Genomic DNA, 15,318 nt, shown 5'->3' with positions numbered 1-15,318 from the left:
ATCGATTTATACCCATTTGCCAGAAACCAAGCTAGAGCACTGCCATGTCCATGCTTGTCACATTTCTTCCTGCATGCTCTGAAAGAGGCCATGGCGCCATGTTCTCCTGGCTCTCCCAACAGTTCTCAGGAAGGAAAAGGAGGCTCAAGATCTGTAGAAGGGCACGCAGAGCCCCAGTGTTTAAAAACAGCTGCAACCTGATGGCTGGGAAGGAAATGTCTGGCTTTAACATTTAGTACCTGAAAACCATAAAAGCAAGGTCTAGCTTATTTGGTAAGTGTGGTTTTTCCACAATTATTTTTTAAAGACTTGAGTGTATAGACAGAAGGGATGAGACCTACAGTATATGCCAAGGTTTGTCTAAAAATATTTTACACCTGTTCTCTGTTCTGCACACTGGTCATATTTTATCAGTGAAGTAAAGTACTCATAATGCCAGACGGAATGTGTTTTTCCTTCCAAGTCCTCAATGTTTTTCCCTTCTGTAAAGCAAACCTCCTCTTCTTTTCTACCTGCGCTAAAATAAAGCGAGCACCATTCTCTGTAGGACACGTCTCTCGCCAGAGCTACCTTTAACTACTCCTATTCCCGAGCCAGTGTTGTTTAAACAGCAACAACCATTTCAATACTTTTCACAACAGCACGGACACTTTAGCAACCTTTTTGGCTGCTCTCAAAAGGAATGTCAACTTGTGTTCTGGGTTTAAATCAACTTGCTGATTGTATGAAAAAGAATGCTGAAACACGGTTTCCCCACCAGCGCCTCAAAACTAGAGACACACACTCAGTGGTATTTACCACTGAAACAGGAATAGAATAGCTTTTAGGATATTACCGTAGAATTTTTATTTAATTCTCTGTGGATGCAAGTAACAGGCTGGACAACAAAGTGTCGCTATGATAAAGACGGTTGGTGTCTGCATTTACGTTTCTGATTTCACAGGTCAACAAACCGAGGGTGAAAGTCTGGACTTCGTGCCTTGTAACTACTGTAAACCCCTAAGAACACATGTTCCATGACCTCACTGACAGTTCTTCATACCGAGGGGATTAGCGCCTCATGAACTGCCCGGGGAAGTATACAGATATCCCCCTACCCATTTTGCAGATGAAGAAACTGAGCCAACTTGAGCCAAATGACTTAATATGCTTAAGGAAGGAATTAGACTCCATTTCAAATAGCCTCCACACGTGAGCTGCCCCCTCGTTGTTTGCTTCTAGGGTTTGTGAGATGATCTCAAAGCTCCACTTATGGACTGTATATAAAGCAAGTCTTCTAAAATATAAATCTTAAACCTCAAATATTGAAAAATGGTTAGTAGATGTTTACTACTTCACATTCCATTAACAAGATGACTTTTAGCCCAAGCTAAACCTCCAAAGGCCCAGCCAAGGGTTCAGCAATACTTGGTCCAATCAAATTCTAACTCCAGATCTAAAAAATTGGCACTAGGTGTAACAAGATTTAATCCACGTAGAAACTACCGAAATTCTTCTGAGCCATTAAAAAATGGGTTTTTCTGTTTACTGTGCAGGTTTTTTTTTAAAGATTTATTTACTTGAGAGAGAGTGTGTGTGTGTGAGTGGAAGGAGGAGCAGAGGGAGGGGGACAAGCAGACTCCATGCTGAGTGCGGAGCCTGACTCGAGGCTCGATCCCATGACCCTGAGGTCTTGACTTGAGCCCAACCAAGAGCCGGACACCTAACCTACTGAGCCACCCGGGAGTCCCTACTGTGCAGTTCATACATGTTCAAAACTCACAGCAACACTAATGGGAATATAAGTTCATCCATAGTAAGTTATGCTTCTAAAATGTGACTTTTTAAACCAAAAAATATTTTTATTTTGGTAAAGGTAAGAAGGGTAAGGGCAGGAAGACCACTTATCACAACATCTATACACAGAAATCATGTATTTCCAAGTAACTTAGAAACAGATCATAGGTACTAGGGAACACATTGTTGAAGACTATTTTGGTGACTGACTTGACCTTTCCTTATGGTGTTTATCAATAGCACAGGTGAGGAATGTGTGTGAAAACAGCTGTAGGAGGTCAACAGTTACAATCTTACTTAGAAGGAATGGGGCCACTAAGTCTACAGTCCTTACTGTCTGAGGGAATCATCCAGTGGTTCTAAAATGAGAGAAGCAATTTACACAATTGAATAAAGAAAATCAACAAAATTAAAGCACTGACTTAATGATTTCTAAAAACATTTCCCGATAGCCTGTAATTATAGTTTATGGCCACTGGAAATATAAAGTATCTCCCCCAATATATCATCATGACTTCTAAGCATGGCCAAGAGCCTCCCATTAAACTCTTCTCATGAACACTCCTGTAGAGATTCTACCAGTCATGTGGCTAATACATAAAAAATAGTCCTTATTCCCTTGACTTCAAATCAGAAGAACAACTAATCCCAGGGAACAAAGCACTGAGTTTAAGAGCATAAACTCTGGAACTTCACTGAGTTCGAATTCCAGGTCTGGGGGCACCTGGGTGGCTCAGTCGTTAAGCGTCTGCCTTCGGCTCAGGTCATGATCCCAGGGTCCTGGGATCGAGCCCTGCATCGGGCTCCCTGCTCCGAGGGAAGCCTGCTTCTCCCTCTCCCACTCCCCCTGCTTGTGTTCCCTCTCTCTCTATGTCTCTCTCTGTCAAATAAATAAAATCTTGAAAAAAAAAATGAATTCCAGGTCTGCCACTTACTGGCCATACAATCATGGGTGAGTTAATTGTCTCAGCTCCCCTTCTGTAAACTGCATTGGAACTATGCATGATACGTAGTAAGTGCTGTATGAGTATTTGTTAACCAAATGATTCAAAACATTTTTTAAAAAATGGCTTTAACAGAAGTGTTGGACTAATTTTCCAGTTATATGCACAGATATTGATCCAAGGTTCATTAAACATGAAGATAGTGTCTTCCTAACATAACACAAACAAACTGAAGAAATTAGATCTCAAGTGGCCTCCCGGGCCAAATCGATTAAGCATCAACTGATTGGCATACTCAACAGTATAAGGAATTCTATTCAGCAATGGCAATTTTACGTACTTGTCTTTTTTTTTTTTTTAAAGATTTTATTTATTTATCTGACAGATAGAGAGACAACGAGAGAGGCAACACAAGCAGGAGGAGTGGGAGAGGGAGAGGGAGAAGCAGGCCTCCCGCCGAGCAGGGAGCCCGATGCTGGGCTCGATCCCAGGACCCTGGGATCATGACCTGAGCCGAAGGCAGACACTTAACGACTGAGCCACCCAGGTGCCCCACGTACTTGTCTTCTAATAAAGCTGTTTTCCTCTTACTGATCTTGCACTAGAGTTTTTATCCTGCTTCTGATGAAAGCATGTGTTCTATTCAAGCAAAGATACACACTTGCTGTGCCATGTCTATGCTCTTTTCAGTTTGTACAGGGAGAGGGTTAGGGAGGAAGATCTCCAACCAGCATTTTATCTCATTAGCTTGAGTATGTCCAACTAGAGATACTTAAATTTTCTGTATGTTATAGTGACTTGTTTTACAATAACCTACCTCCTGAAGATCTGTCTCTCAATTAAAATGCCTGTACGTAAGACAAGAACATTTTTAAACTCAGGGCACCTTTAGTCTCACTTTCAAAAACTAAGAAGTTAATCACAGTAAATAAAGATTGTCATTATCTTTAAGGAGGCATTTTGACTGAAGGCCTACATTTGCCATCTACTATTAGCTATTACGTTAAAGCTATTCAAAGGAGATTTAACAATACACCTGATTTTAGAAAAGATGGGCAGTAAAGGAATATTTGAAACCCAGAGAGCTACTTTTTGCTATCAACTTATTCACTCATCAATGAGCTATGCCATCTGTAAGGCAGTATTTTGGACACCAGGATCAGGGCATTCAGAGGCTGCTATACAGTATCCATATTTACAGAAGTAAGAACAATGGGAAAGACCTATTAAGATAATTAACTCGGGGCGCCTGGGTAGCTCAGTCGTTAAGCGTCTGCCTTCGGCTCAGGTCCTGGTCCCAGGGTCCTGGGATTGAGCCCCGCATCGGGCTCCCTGCTCCGAGGGAAGCCTGCTTCTCCCTCTCCCACTCCCCCTGCTTGTGTTCCCTCTCTCACTGTGTCTCTCTCTGTCAAATAAATAAACTCTTAAAAAAAAAAAAAGATAATTAACTCATCTGGGGCGCCTGGCTGGCTAAGATGGTAGCGCATGAGACTCTTGATCTCGGGGCTGTTGGGTATAGAGATTACTTAAAAATAAAATCTTTAAAAAAAAGATTATTAACTCAATAAATCGTCAAGCAAAACACTTTCCACAAAGGGACAAAAGTGTGATAGCAGAGTAGGAACAGATTTGGGACCAAGATGTAAGTAAGCTTTTCTAAGGCTTATAAGGTGTGCTAGGCAAAAGCACCTTTTGATTCTTAACTATGGGAAAGAAACTGAGGGTTGCTGGAAGGGAGGTAAGTGGGCGGATGGGGTAACTGGGTGACAGGCATTAAGGAGGGCAGGTGATGTGATGAGCACTGAGTGTTATATGCAACTGATGAATTACTGAACTCTACCTCTGAAACTAATGATGTACTTCATGTTGGCGAATTGAATTTAAATTAAAAAAAAAAAAAAAAGCACCTTTTAAAAAATTTCCATTCCTGGAAAAGCCTGGCTGGCTCAGTCAGTGGAGCTTGCGACACCTGATCTCAGGGTTGTGAGTTCGAGCCCCATGTTGGGTGTAGAAATTACTTAAAAGTAAAATCTTAAGAAGAAAAATTGCCATTCCTTGGCTAAAATAAAAAACACAAGAAACAAGTGTTGGCGAGGATGTGGAGAAAGGGGAACCCTCATGGTGGGAATGCAAACTGGTGCAGCCACTCTGGAAAACAGTATGGAGGTTCCTCAGAAAGTTAAAAATAGAACTACTCTATGATTCAGCAATTGCGTTACTAGCTATCTATCCAAAAAATACAAAAATACTAAGTCAAAAGGGATACATGCACCCTGATGTTTATCACATTATCTACAATAGCCAAATTATGGGAACAGCTCAAGTGTCCATCAACTGAGGAATGGATACACACACACACACACACACACTGGAATATTACTCAACCATAAAAAGAATGAAATCTTGCCATTTGCAATGATGTAGCTAAAGAGTATAATGCTGAAAGAAGTCAGTCTGAGAAAAGACAAAGATGGTATGATTTCACTCATATGTGGAATTCAAGAAACGAAACAAATAAAGGGGGAAAAAAGAGACAAACCAAGAAACAGACTCTTAACCATAGAGAGCAAACTGATGGTTACCAGATGTAGGATGGCGGTAAGGAGAGATGGCTGAAATAGGTTATTGGGATTAAGGAGTACACTTGTGATAAGCACCGGGTGATGTATGGAGTATTGAGTCCCTATATTGTACACCTGAACCTACTATTACACTGTATGTTAACTGGAATTAAAATAAAAACTTAAAAACATCTCCATTCCTAATGAGCAAAAAGGGCATGAAAACAAAAGACCTCAAGAATACCAAGCTCAGGGGTGCCTGGGTGGCTCAGTCGTTAAGCGTCTGCCTTCGGCCCAGGTCATGATCCCAGGGTCCTGGGATCGAGCCCCGCATCAGGCTCCCTGCTCAGCGGGAAGCCTGCTTCTCCCTCTCCCACTCCCCCTGCTTGTGTGCCCTCTCTCGCTGTGTCTCTCTCTGTTAAATAAATAAATAAAATCTTAAAAAATAATAAAATAAAAAAAAAAAAAAAAAAAGAATACCAAGCTCAAATTGAACAGATTTTTTTTGAAACCAATCAAGATTCAAGCACCAAACCAACATAGGTACCAATATGACATTTCCCCAATATCTTCCCTCGATATCCCCCATACGTACCAAGATGCACATCCCTAAGATGTGGAAGATATTCATATTTACATTAAGCTCAATTTATTTAAAATCTGATTTAGTGTTCCAAATGGTTACAAATTCTGTTGTGTATCTACTAGCCAGCTGACTTACTTCTGATTTTCAGAAAAAATATGTTGTCTTTATTTGTAAAAAGGCAATTTTCTGTTAAGCCTATGATAACTTCACCCACAAGTCTCTAGCAGAATCTAGTGCTTAAAACCATTACTGATTGTTCTTACAGCTTTTCAAACTTGGGGATCACAAAAACACATAATTGATAATGCTGGCAGACCAGCCCTCTGCCAGTCCCACTCACTATCCCAGTACTTCTTCATAGCCTCATTCTGTCCACTCAAGGACAAAGGCCTCACCACGGAGCGGGCAAAACAGCTCAGCTTGATTATTCCCAGTGCTTGTTTCCTTAAAACTTTTTATTGCTCTAAACTGCATGGGTAACAGACAAAAGGCTTTTGTACACTGGTGTCCAAAAAACTCATTTAAGTCCAAATTTATTTCACCAGTAACCCAGACAGTGCTGGTTCCTTACTATACATGTACAGTTTCCTTCCAATTCCAGGCAATTTTCTCACCCATACTATGTCAACACTATCAGTGGACATTTAAACAGTGAAATGACTCATTTTACTTTAAAAATAGTGTCTCTCGCTTCCAACTCATCACTTTTTAAAAACTCCATCCCTCCCAAGCCACTACAATTTGACACATTACGGGTGAGTAACCTTTGAACCTCCACTCCTCTCCCAAAGCAGGAGGTTGGCTATCCAATTGTATTTTAAAAAGCAAGCAAGCAAGCTTGCTTGCTGGGAAAGCACACTGTCCAATCTTGAGTAGATTTTGATCATAAATTCTGCAACTAAATATGATTGAACTTTAAGTGTAAGGATTAGTAAACAGACCTAATCTTCTTTTTAAATAGTTAGGTCAGCTGCTTTGTCCAAGCAAGGTTTCTGAGCTATTCATCTCCCATGCAGAAACAGAAAACCGATCCAGTGGTCTCCCCATATACATTTCAAATAAATCCTCTCTGGTTCCATGAGTGAATTTTATTTTATCATCTGATTCTCTTAGATGTCAGCACAACACCACAATTTAACACTCGCTATAAAACAGGGTTGCCTAACCTTAGCATAACATCCCTATTCACAGGGCTGAAGAAAGTTGCTTAAAAATCTATAAATAAAGCTGTCCCCAAGCACTGGTCAGGTTGTGCAGTTTTGATAGGACTTTTTATGTGGCAAACGGATGCTATCTGGTGCAGTAGGAGTGCAACTGCTTTCCACCATTCCTTCGTGATCCTACGAGTCAGCCTTTTCTGCAGCCTTTTCTAGCATTTACAACATTTTAACTCCAGAGGTAGCTCTTTGGCCAAGGCTTCAAAACAAAGACCACGATAAGCAATTTTAATTTTAAGGAATTTTAATACAAACTTAATATAAACTATTTCAGTCCCTCTTAACATGTAAGACACTGACTCAAAATACTTTTATACCGTTTTTTTCAAGTATTGCACAATATAGGTACAAAATTAATATTTACGATTACATTTTCTTCCATAATATATAGCAAAAATCTTTAAACCTTTAACAGAAAATACATTTTTTTGAAAAAGCAAATATTCGTACATTTTAATTCCACCACTAAAGGAATATCCTGTACACAATTTTGAGAATAGTTGATGTCTTTAAGATGGATATTTTACAATTTCAGTAAAAAAAATACATGAAGCTGCTGCTGTCACAGGTCACTGTAGTAAAAAGATATAAATGCAATACCGTGTCGTAGAAACAATATATATATCCTCTGATATTTTACAAACTTTGTACTAAATTAAATTATACAATTAGAAAAGACCAATAAACCCACTTATTAGTGCCAATTTTTTATAAAAAAAAAATCAGCCATGTCCTTGCTATATCTTAAATACTGTAAGAGGCCATTATCTGAGAGTATACTTTAAAATATACAGTCAGTATAAAATAACTTTGTGCTTGGTTGGCAAATGAAAAATGACGCAGGTTTTATTTTTGTAACCAAGCTTGAATGTATCCTTACTATAAGCTTAAAAAAAAAAAAATCTCAAGGAGGTGAAAAAAAAAATCCCCCCTTGGGCCCGTGCATTTTAACTTGTACATTTTTTTTTTCTTCCTGTTTTAGTTAGCCATAACAGGCTGGAACTGCTGGTTAGAATACTGCATGTTATTTAAGCTAAAATTCAAGCCATCTACAAAAGACTTCTCGTTGAGGCCTCCATAGGCCGCAAACACATCAAAGGCATTACTGTACTGGAGAGGACTGAGGTTAAGGGGGCTGTCAGCTGGGAACATTCCATTGGTACTGCTACCTTGACCCTGCACATTAGGAAAAATAAACTCCTTGGCGTTAGGAGAAAGAGCGGAGGCTTTCTGCTGCCGCGGTGGCGGCGGCGGCGGCGGTGGGGGCTGCGACGGCTGCTGGCTGCCCAGGCCGAGCCCGTACAGAGAGTGCACTGAGGAAGAGATGGCTTTCTGCTTCAAGAGGTCATTCACATTCAAGCCGAGGTTGATAGGAGAAGTACGTGCAACCTTGTTGCTGCGGCCACTATTCTTCATTTTGGTAGAGCCGAACTTGGTGGCAGCAAAAGTGGCAGTGGTAAAGGTTAAAGGCTGAGTGGACCGGGGCATGAAGGTAGGGCTTACAGCAGCAGAGTGACCAAAGGGAGGCGACGGAGAGCTGGACACTGAGGAGGCTGGGTCACTTATGGGCATAAAAACCTGGGCCTCTGGGTTAAAGCTGTTTTTGATCTCCTTATCCAACTCACATCCATTTTCATTATTATCATCCACATAAAGCACCTTCACTGGTCCCTTTTCACCAATTTGGTAGGAAACCTCAAATGGGTCGATCCAAACACTAAGATCCTGTGGCAGATTGCCACGAACATCATCAATGTCCAAACCACTCTCTTTGGATGCTTGTTCAATCACTGGGTCCACTTTCTCCCCTATGTGTATACATCTAAACCCTGATCCTTTGTATGGCTTTTCAGGATACCAGTGCCCTTCATATTTCTTCTTAAGAAGTCTTTCAAGCTCTTCACCAAAAATGTTGACACGTCTCCTGGGAAGCTTATTGTACAAATATGAAATAATAAAATTTAGTGCTACTTGGATTTCAAGCTGCATAGCTGCTATGCCACTAAGTGAGATTTGTGTTTCAACTTCCCCCCACACACGCACACAAAAGTGTTCAGTTTGTGGCAGAGAAACAAATTTTCATTCAAAGTGCTGGTATTTTGTAGATTATCCTTCACCTTGAGTGGTCTTGCTCCTTAAAGAAAAACAAAAGAAAACAAAAACAAACATGTCCAAATAAGATAAATCTAAGTCCCACAACCTTTTCTTACCCCCAGAGTAATTTTACTTTTGAAAAAGTCTAATAGGCTAGAAAGTCAGAAAAATATCATCAGCACAAAATAAAGGAACATACAATAGAAAACTGTTTATTAAAGTTCAAAATCTCATGGGACAATTGAGGATTTACAGTTAAAACAATATATTTAACCCTATTACTTTTTATTTCTGAATATAGCTCTAAAAATATATATGTATCTCCAGCATATACACTGTATTTCTTCCCTCAGTACTCAAAAGAATATTTATTGGAAACTCTACTCCGCACACCCATCCACCCACCTCCACACACATATATACCAGTTTTAGAAAGTGATCATATTCCTATTCACTAATTTAGAAGTGAATTCTATATTGCAGTTCATTCTGGATATATGCTGCTTAAATCTGCTGTATCGTGAAACGTTTAGACATTTGAGAAGTTAGGAAAATTATTTTAATTTCCAAAGTATGCGATGCTAAAATTAAAAATACTAAATACAATGAATTCCCATCCTAGTCAACGATAATTATGAACCAAATTATCCTACATAGCTGCCGTCTTAAATATACTAAGGGCATACAATGTAATAATCGAGCTTCTCTGTGCTTTTTCTTTTCAATGTGTATTTTTCAAAAATCAGAAAATATCTTTGGCAGCAAATGTAACAAAAGCAACATTAATTTCAAAACTCTATTGATTATTCTCTTTAAAGGACAGGGTTTCTGAGTTTTATTCTGATTTTCAAAACCACCTCCCTCCTTCACGATAAGAGAACAGCCGGAGAGGTTTGTACGATAAGGTCGACCTTTAAACGTTTGCTGGATCAGCATTGGGTGGGGATAAGAAAAGATCAAGGGCAAACAGAAGATATTTGCAAAAGGGATCTATTTGTACACTGAGGTTGAGTTAAAAGGACATTTAAAAAATCCAGTTGGTATTAATCCATCTGTTCCATTTTCCATATTCGTGGTGACAAAGGGAAAAGGATCCCTGGCTGCCCCCAAAGTACACTTTGCAAGCCCAAAGCCTGAGAGCCGGCAAAGGCAGCTGATTAAGCCAAATTGCTTGACGGTGCAGCCGAGCGAAATTCAGGCTCCGCGGAAGGTAGTTTTAAAGCAACGCCTTAAGACAGGAGTGTGAAGAATTACATAAACAGCCAGTTGGGTCTCATTAGATTTCTGCTCACAGCCCTCGGAGCCCAAGCGCTGGAGCAGCAGCAGCAGCAGCAGCAAGAGGAGGAGGAGGGGGAGGGGGAGGGGGAGGAGGCGGAGGAGGCGGCGGCGGAGGAGAGGAGAAGAGTACAAGTCTCCTCCAAAAAGGAGGAGGAGGAAGGCCACGAGAAATGGCAAAGCAACCACTCGGGGCCGGGCACCGGGCAGGTCGCGGCGCCGGCCGCTCCGGGTCAACCGCTCCCCTCCCCCCGCCGTAACCTGACCCGCCGCTCCCGCCCCCGCCCGAGGCTCCTGGGACACGGCCAGAGCCCGGGGAGCACCGGCTCCGCCGCACCATTTTCGGTCCCGGCGGCCACCGGCCCCGCGGACCCCACGGTCCCCCTCGAGCTGGCCGCTCCTCCCGGCGCCCCAACCCCCGATTCCCGTCAGCTCGGCCCGGGCGGCCCTTTCCCGTTTACCCTCCCGGCTCGGGCCGAGCCCGACGCTCCGGCCGGCCCCGCCTCCAGGTCCCGGGCGCGCTGGGGCCCCTCGGAGCCGCTCCCCTCGGAACCGCTCCCCTCCGCGCCCGGGCCGCGACGTCGCCGTCCCCGAAGGCCTGGGGCTCGACGCCGCTGTAGCCCCTACGTCCCCGGACCCCGCCCGCCGCCCCTCGATACTTACGGGCTGCTTCCACCACAGACCCGGCCGCTGGGCGGAGAAGGGGCGGCAGGGCGGGGGCTCGGGAGGGTCGGCAGCTGCGAGCAGGCTGAATGCAAGACGGCGCCGCCGGGCGGAGGACGGGGGCCTCGGCGCGGGCCTCGGGAACTCGCCCCCTGTGGCTCGGGGTGGCGGGGACAGGTCAGGCGAGCGCGCTCACTTCTCCACACAGCCCGGTGCCCGGCCCAGCGTCCCCGTAGTAAGGCCACTCCGCGCCGGGCCAGAGCTTCGCTCTTTCTGCCGCGGCGCGCGCCCCGCCTCTCGTTTTATAGTCTCTTCCCCGCCCCCATCCCCTCCCGTAGGGGTGCGCGCGTGCCCGCCTCGCGTCACACAGCTCGGGGCCGCGTAACCATTCCCCGCCTTCCCGCCCCTCACCCCAGACCCTCGGTGGCGGCTCCGCCCCTGCCCTGCCCCTCGACGCCATTGGTCAGGTCCCGCCTGCCCATGTCCTGACGGGTGGTGGAGGGCCCAGTGCGCAAGGCCACACCCCTCGGGCTTCACGACGGCCAATGAACCGACGTCTTGGCGTCACTGTGGGCGGGATTAAGAGAAAACTGGGAAAGGGATTGGGGGAGAGAAGTGACAGTGAGGGCGACGGTGGTGGGTGGGGCGGCTGACGCTTGGTCCCGGCGGAGAGCCGCGGAGAGAAGGGGGGAGGGGAGTGAGGCAGGTGGCGGAGCGGCGGGGAAGAACGGGGAGGAGAGCCCGAGGCCTCGAGAGGGAGGGGACAGTTTACAAAAAATGCCCTATCCGAGTGGGACTGTGGTGCAGGAAAACCCCACTCGTGGACGAGCTACCAAATAGGTTTCCAGTGCACCCAGGAGAGCCTCAAGAAAGGGCGAACTGTGACAGGGACTCGTGCACCCGATCAATTGAATATTAATCACCTCAGGGACCTAGGCCAACTGCCACCCAGAGAGTGGCAACAGCAGAACCCAAAGCTGCCGTGCCAGGCTGGGGGTGGGGAAGGGAGACCACCTGGCCACACCTCCCGCCCAGGTGACAGTTTAACTGCCTCTGCATCCCACATCAGACCTCCCCGTGCGACCCGGCAACAACTTGGATGTGGGGGTGGCTTGAGACTGTAAGAAGAATCACATTTTATTCCCAATGTCCCAGCCTAGGCCTCCGTGCCAAATTGCGTACGTACCTAAGTATATATAATATGTATATATAATGCATGCGTGTTATATATACATATTATATATATATGCATGCGTGTATTTCAAGTATATTTTAACATCAATACACATTATACACACGGTGCCTTTCTGTAATGTGCGTTTAAGATACTCTTCGGTTGAAATATGATCGGGTAAATAGGGAGCGGGGAAAGAGAGGGACTCAAGAGAGGCGGGTAAGCGCCCTTTTTCACAACCTGCAGCAGAGAAATACCCGAAGTTACGTGGGGAGTGGAACCGTGCGTCCCTCTCTGCTAAAAATATTACTCACAGGTAGCAACGACGCCTGATTGGCCGCGCTTCTCCCTTAGCAACTAGGCGATTGGCTGTCCGGTATCCAGGAGACAGACGTCAAACTCGCACTGGGGAAAGGGGAGAGAAAGTCCAAGGGGAGGGAAGAGTGGGAGGGGGAGAAAGACAAGCAATGAATGAAACGCCCAGCGCTGGCCTTCTCTCCTCTTTGCTCTGCACTCAAGAAGTGCTTCCTGGAAAAACACCAGTTGGGGCTCCGCCTTCCTCTTAAAACTGTGGGGCCTGCACTCTCAACCTGCCATAAGGAAGTTAAAGCGCAACTCCCCGCGGAGTGGGGTGTCGGCGGAGCCGGCTGTGTAGACCAGCTGTGCTCCTTGCACACACACACCCGCTTTAGGTGTTAGGCCTAGAGGCTTTGCGCTTTATGGATGCAAAATCCGATTGTAGCCTTTTTCTCCACCCTGACTCTCACGCTCTCGTGCCTCCGCCCCCGTTCCCCTTTAGAAGGAACCGAATTGATAAGAGGATATTTCTAAAGTCCCCAGTGTATGTGGGAAGGGGAGGGAAGATTGGTTTGTGGGATGGGTTGAGGGTGGGAATGGTCAGGTGGCCGATTTCATGTTTATTGTACGGATTCCTAAAACTCAGGCGGCGTGTTTTAAGAACATACAAGTATCGGGGCGCCTGGGTGGCTCAGTCGTTAAGCGTCTGCCTTCGGCTCGGGTCATGATCCCAGAGTCCTGGGATCGAGCCCCGCATCAGGCTCCCTGCTCAGCGGGAGGCCTGCTTCTCCCTCTCCCACTCCCCCTGCTTGTGTTCCCTCTCTCGCTGTCTCTCTATCAAATAAATAAATAAAATCTTTAAAAAAAAACAAACAAACATACAAGTTTCACTCAATGACTCTTTAAATTCTGATTTTTTAGTCTTTGGGTTTTTTGTAACAAGGAAAAGTGGGATTTGATTGCGAAAGTGTGGAAGTGTTTTATTTTATTTTTTGGAAACATTTTAAATTAAATGTTTCTCTGCATCAAAATATATTCTTTCAGTGTTTTCTACTTTTTGCTCAGTTATATTCTTTTTTCTATCATGAACATTCATTCATTTGTTATGAAAAATTAGTTATTTTTTTTAAGATTTTATTTATTTATTTGAGAGAGAGAATGAGATAGAGAGAGAGATCACGAGGGTCAGAAGGAGAAGCAGCCTCCCTGCCGAGCAGGGAGCCCGATGCGGGACTCGATCCCGGGACTCCAGGATCATGACCTGAGCCGAAGGCAGTCGCTTAACCAACTGAGCCACCCAGGCGCCCCCAAAATGAGTTATTTTTAATTTTATAATTAGTTGAGCACAGAAATTACAAGAAGCATGATAGGATATTTTGGGAATGGCGTATCAAGAGAAACACTTCAAAAAAAAAAAAAGAGAGAGAGAGAAACACTTCATTTTTCATGTGCTGCAGGGCATAATTTCTCTTACCATTAGGCAAATAATATTACTGTACCAAACACCCAGAATTGCAGGACGGTGTGTTGGGCCATGTGTCTTGATTTATAATTTGAAAAATATATCACTATAATTAGAGGAGCATATTAGGCTTGGCTGAGATTAAAATGTCTAACCAAAGATAGATGAATTGTAATTTTGTCAACCTTATCTATACTTTTCAAGAATTCTCAAAGGGAAGGCACAAATTCTCTTTTCTGAATGTCCCCAATCTATAATCCCAGGCTTAAAATTCGAGAGCAGTGATCTGATAGGTTCTGATTAATTAGCGACAGCAGTAAATCGAATTTTTAAATCAAAAATTCAGATGTCAAAAAGGTATTAGTTATTGCAGCTCAGTCCGAGGGTAAGAGAACGTTTCAAAGCAAATATAAACACACACACATTGAGGCCCCACGGCATACTGGACAAAGAAAGTACTGAAGGGCAGGTATTGGGAGATCTGAATTTTATCCATTTCTATCAACCTTCAGTTCTCTCCTGAACCCTAAAAAGGGTTGGATTACATAATTTCTAACATCTCTTTCAATTAAAATATTCCACATTTAAAACTCAATGCCCCTAAGGTAAATAATGTAGTTGTTTTAAAGATATAGATTGCAAATAAAAGGAAAACCAGATTCATACCCTTCCAAGTCACAAGGGATAAAATTCCCTTTATCTAAGTTTTGCACTTTAAAGCCCCCTTGTATGGCTTATTACTATTTCACATTTACTTTGGAATTGCACAGGGGAGTGGACTGCTAAATGATTGTTTTGATTTATGGGGCGGGAGAAGAAGCATTTGATATGAGGCTCTGGGTGGTATCACAACAATAAGAATTCCTCTCTGTGGGTAAGTAATAGTCACTAAAAATCGTAGCCTTTGCCTTTCCCCTCCTTGCGTTCCACACAATTCCTAGAGCAGTGCCTCACACCGAAGGTAATGATTGGTAAACAAATACGTTCCAATATCATTGTGAAACACAGTTCTTGAACGTGCTCTGAATTATCTCATTCACACATATAAACACACACACACTCACACCTGGATTGCTGAGAGATGTGTCCTAAACCTAAACCTTCGAATTCTCATTCTGTTTCTTTGTAAACTGAGGATTATAGGAGAGTCACCATCACCTGACGTGTACTTACTAAGGCTGTTTCACTTCTAGAGAATCAGCCTTGTATCTTTACTTGAAAGTTAGACAACAAAGAAGCATAATGTTTTCATCGTTACTGTCATTCATT

The 15,318-nt window shown here is 43.8% G+C and overlaps 1 protein-coding gene across 2 annotated transcripts; it reads right to left on the bottom strand.

The window, feature by feature from the left end:
- Window positions 1–8,060: 8,060 nt before the first annotated feature.
- On the bottom strand, window positions 8,061–11,378 carry TOB1 (transducer of ERBB2, 1). 2 transcript variants are annotated; one of them, XM_021704006.1, is made up of 2 exons: window positions 11,117–11,378; window positions 8,061–9,218 (listed from the first exon to the last, which is right to left on the bottom strand). In XM_021704006.1, the coding sequence occupies exon 2, from the start codon at window positions 9,071–9,073 to the stop codon at window positions 8,063–8,065; it is 1,011 nt and encodes a 336-aa protein (XP_021559681.1). In that variant the 5' UTR covers window positions 9,074–9,218; window positions 11,117–11,378; the 3' UTR covers window positions 8,061–8,062. The 2 variants fall into 2 exon arrangements, with proteins under 2 accessions (XP_021559681.1, XP_044777397.1); XM_044921462.1 differs by lacking the exon at window positions 11,117–11,378 and adding an exon at window positions 10,433–10,582.
- Between the last annotated feature and the right edge of the window lie 3,940 nt (window positions 11,379–15,318).

This window comes from Neomonachus schauinslandi, chromosome 15, assembly GCF_002201575.2.
Source record: "Neomonachus schauinslandi chromosome 15, ASM220157v2, whole genome shotgun sequence".
Taxonomy (NCBI): domain Eukaryota; kingdom Metazoa; phylum Chordata; class Mammalia; order Carnivora; family Phocidae; genus Neomonachus; species Neomonachus schauinslandi.
This window is presented reverse-complemented; position numbering and strand designations above follow the sequence as displayed.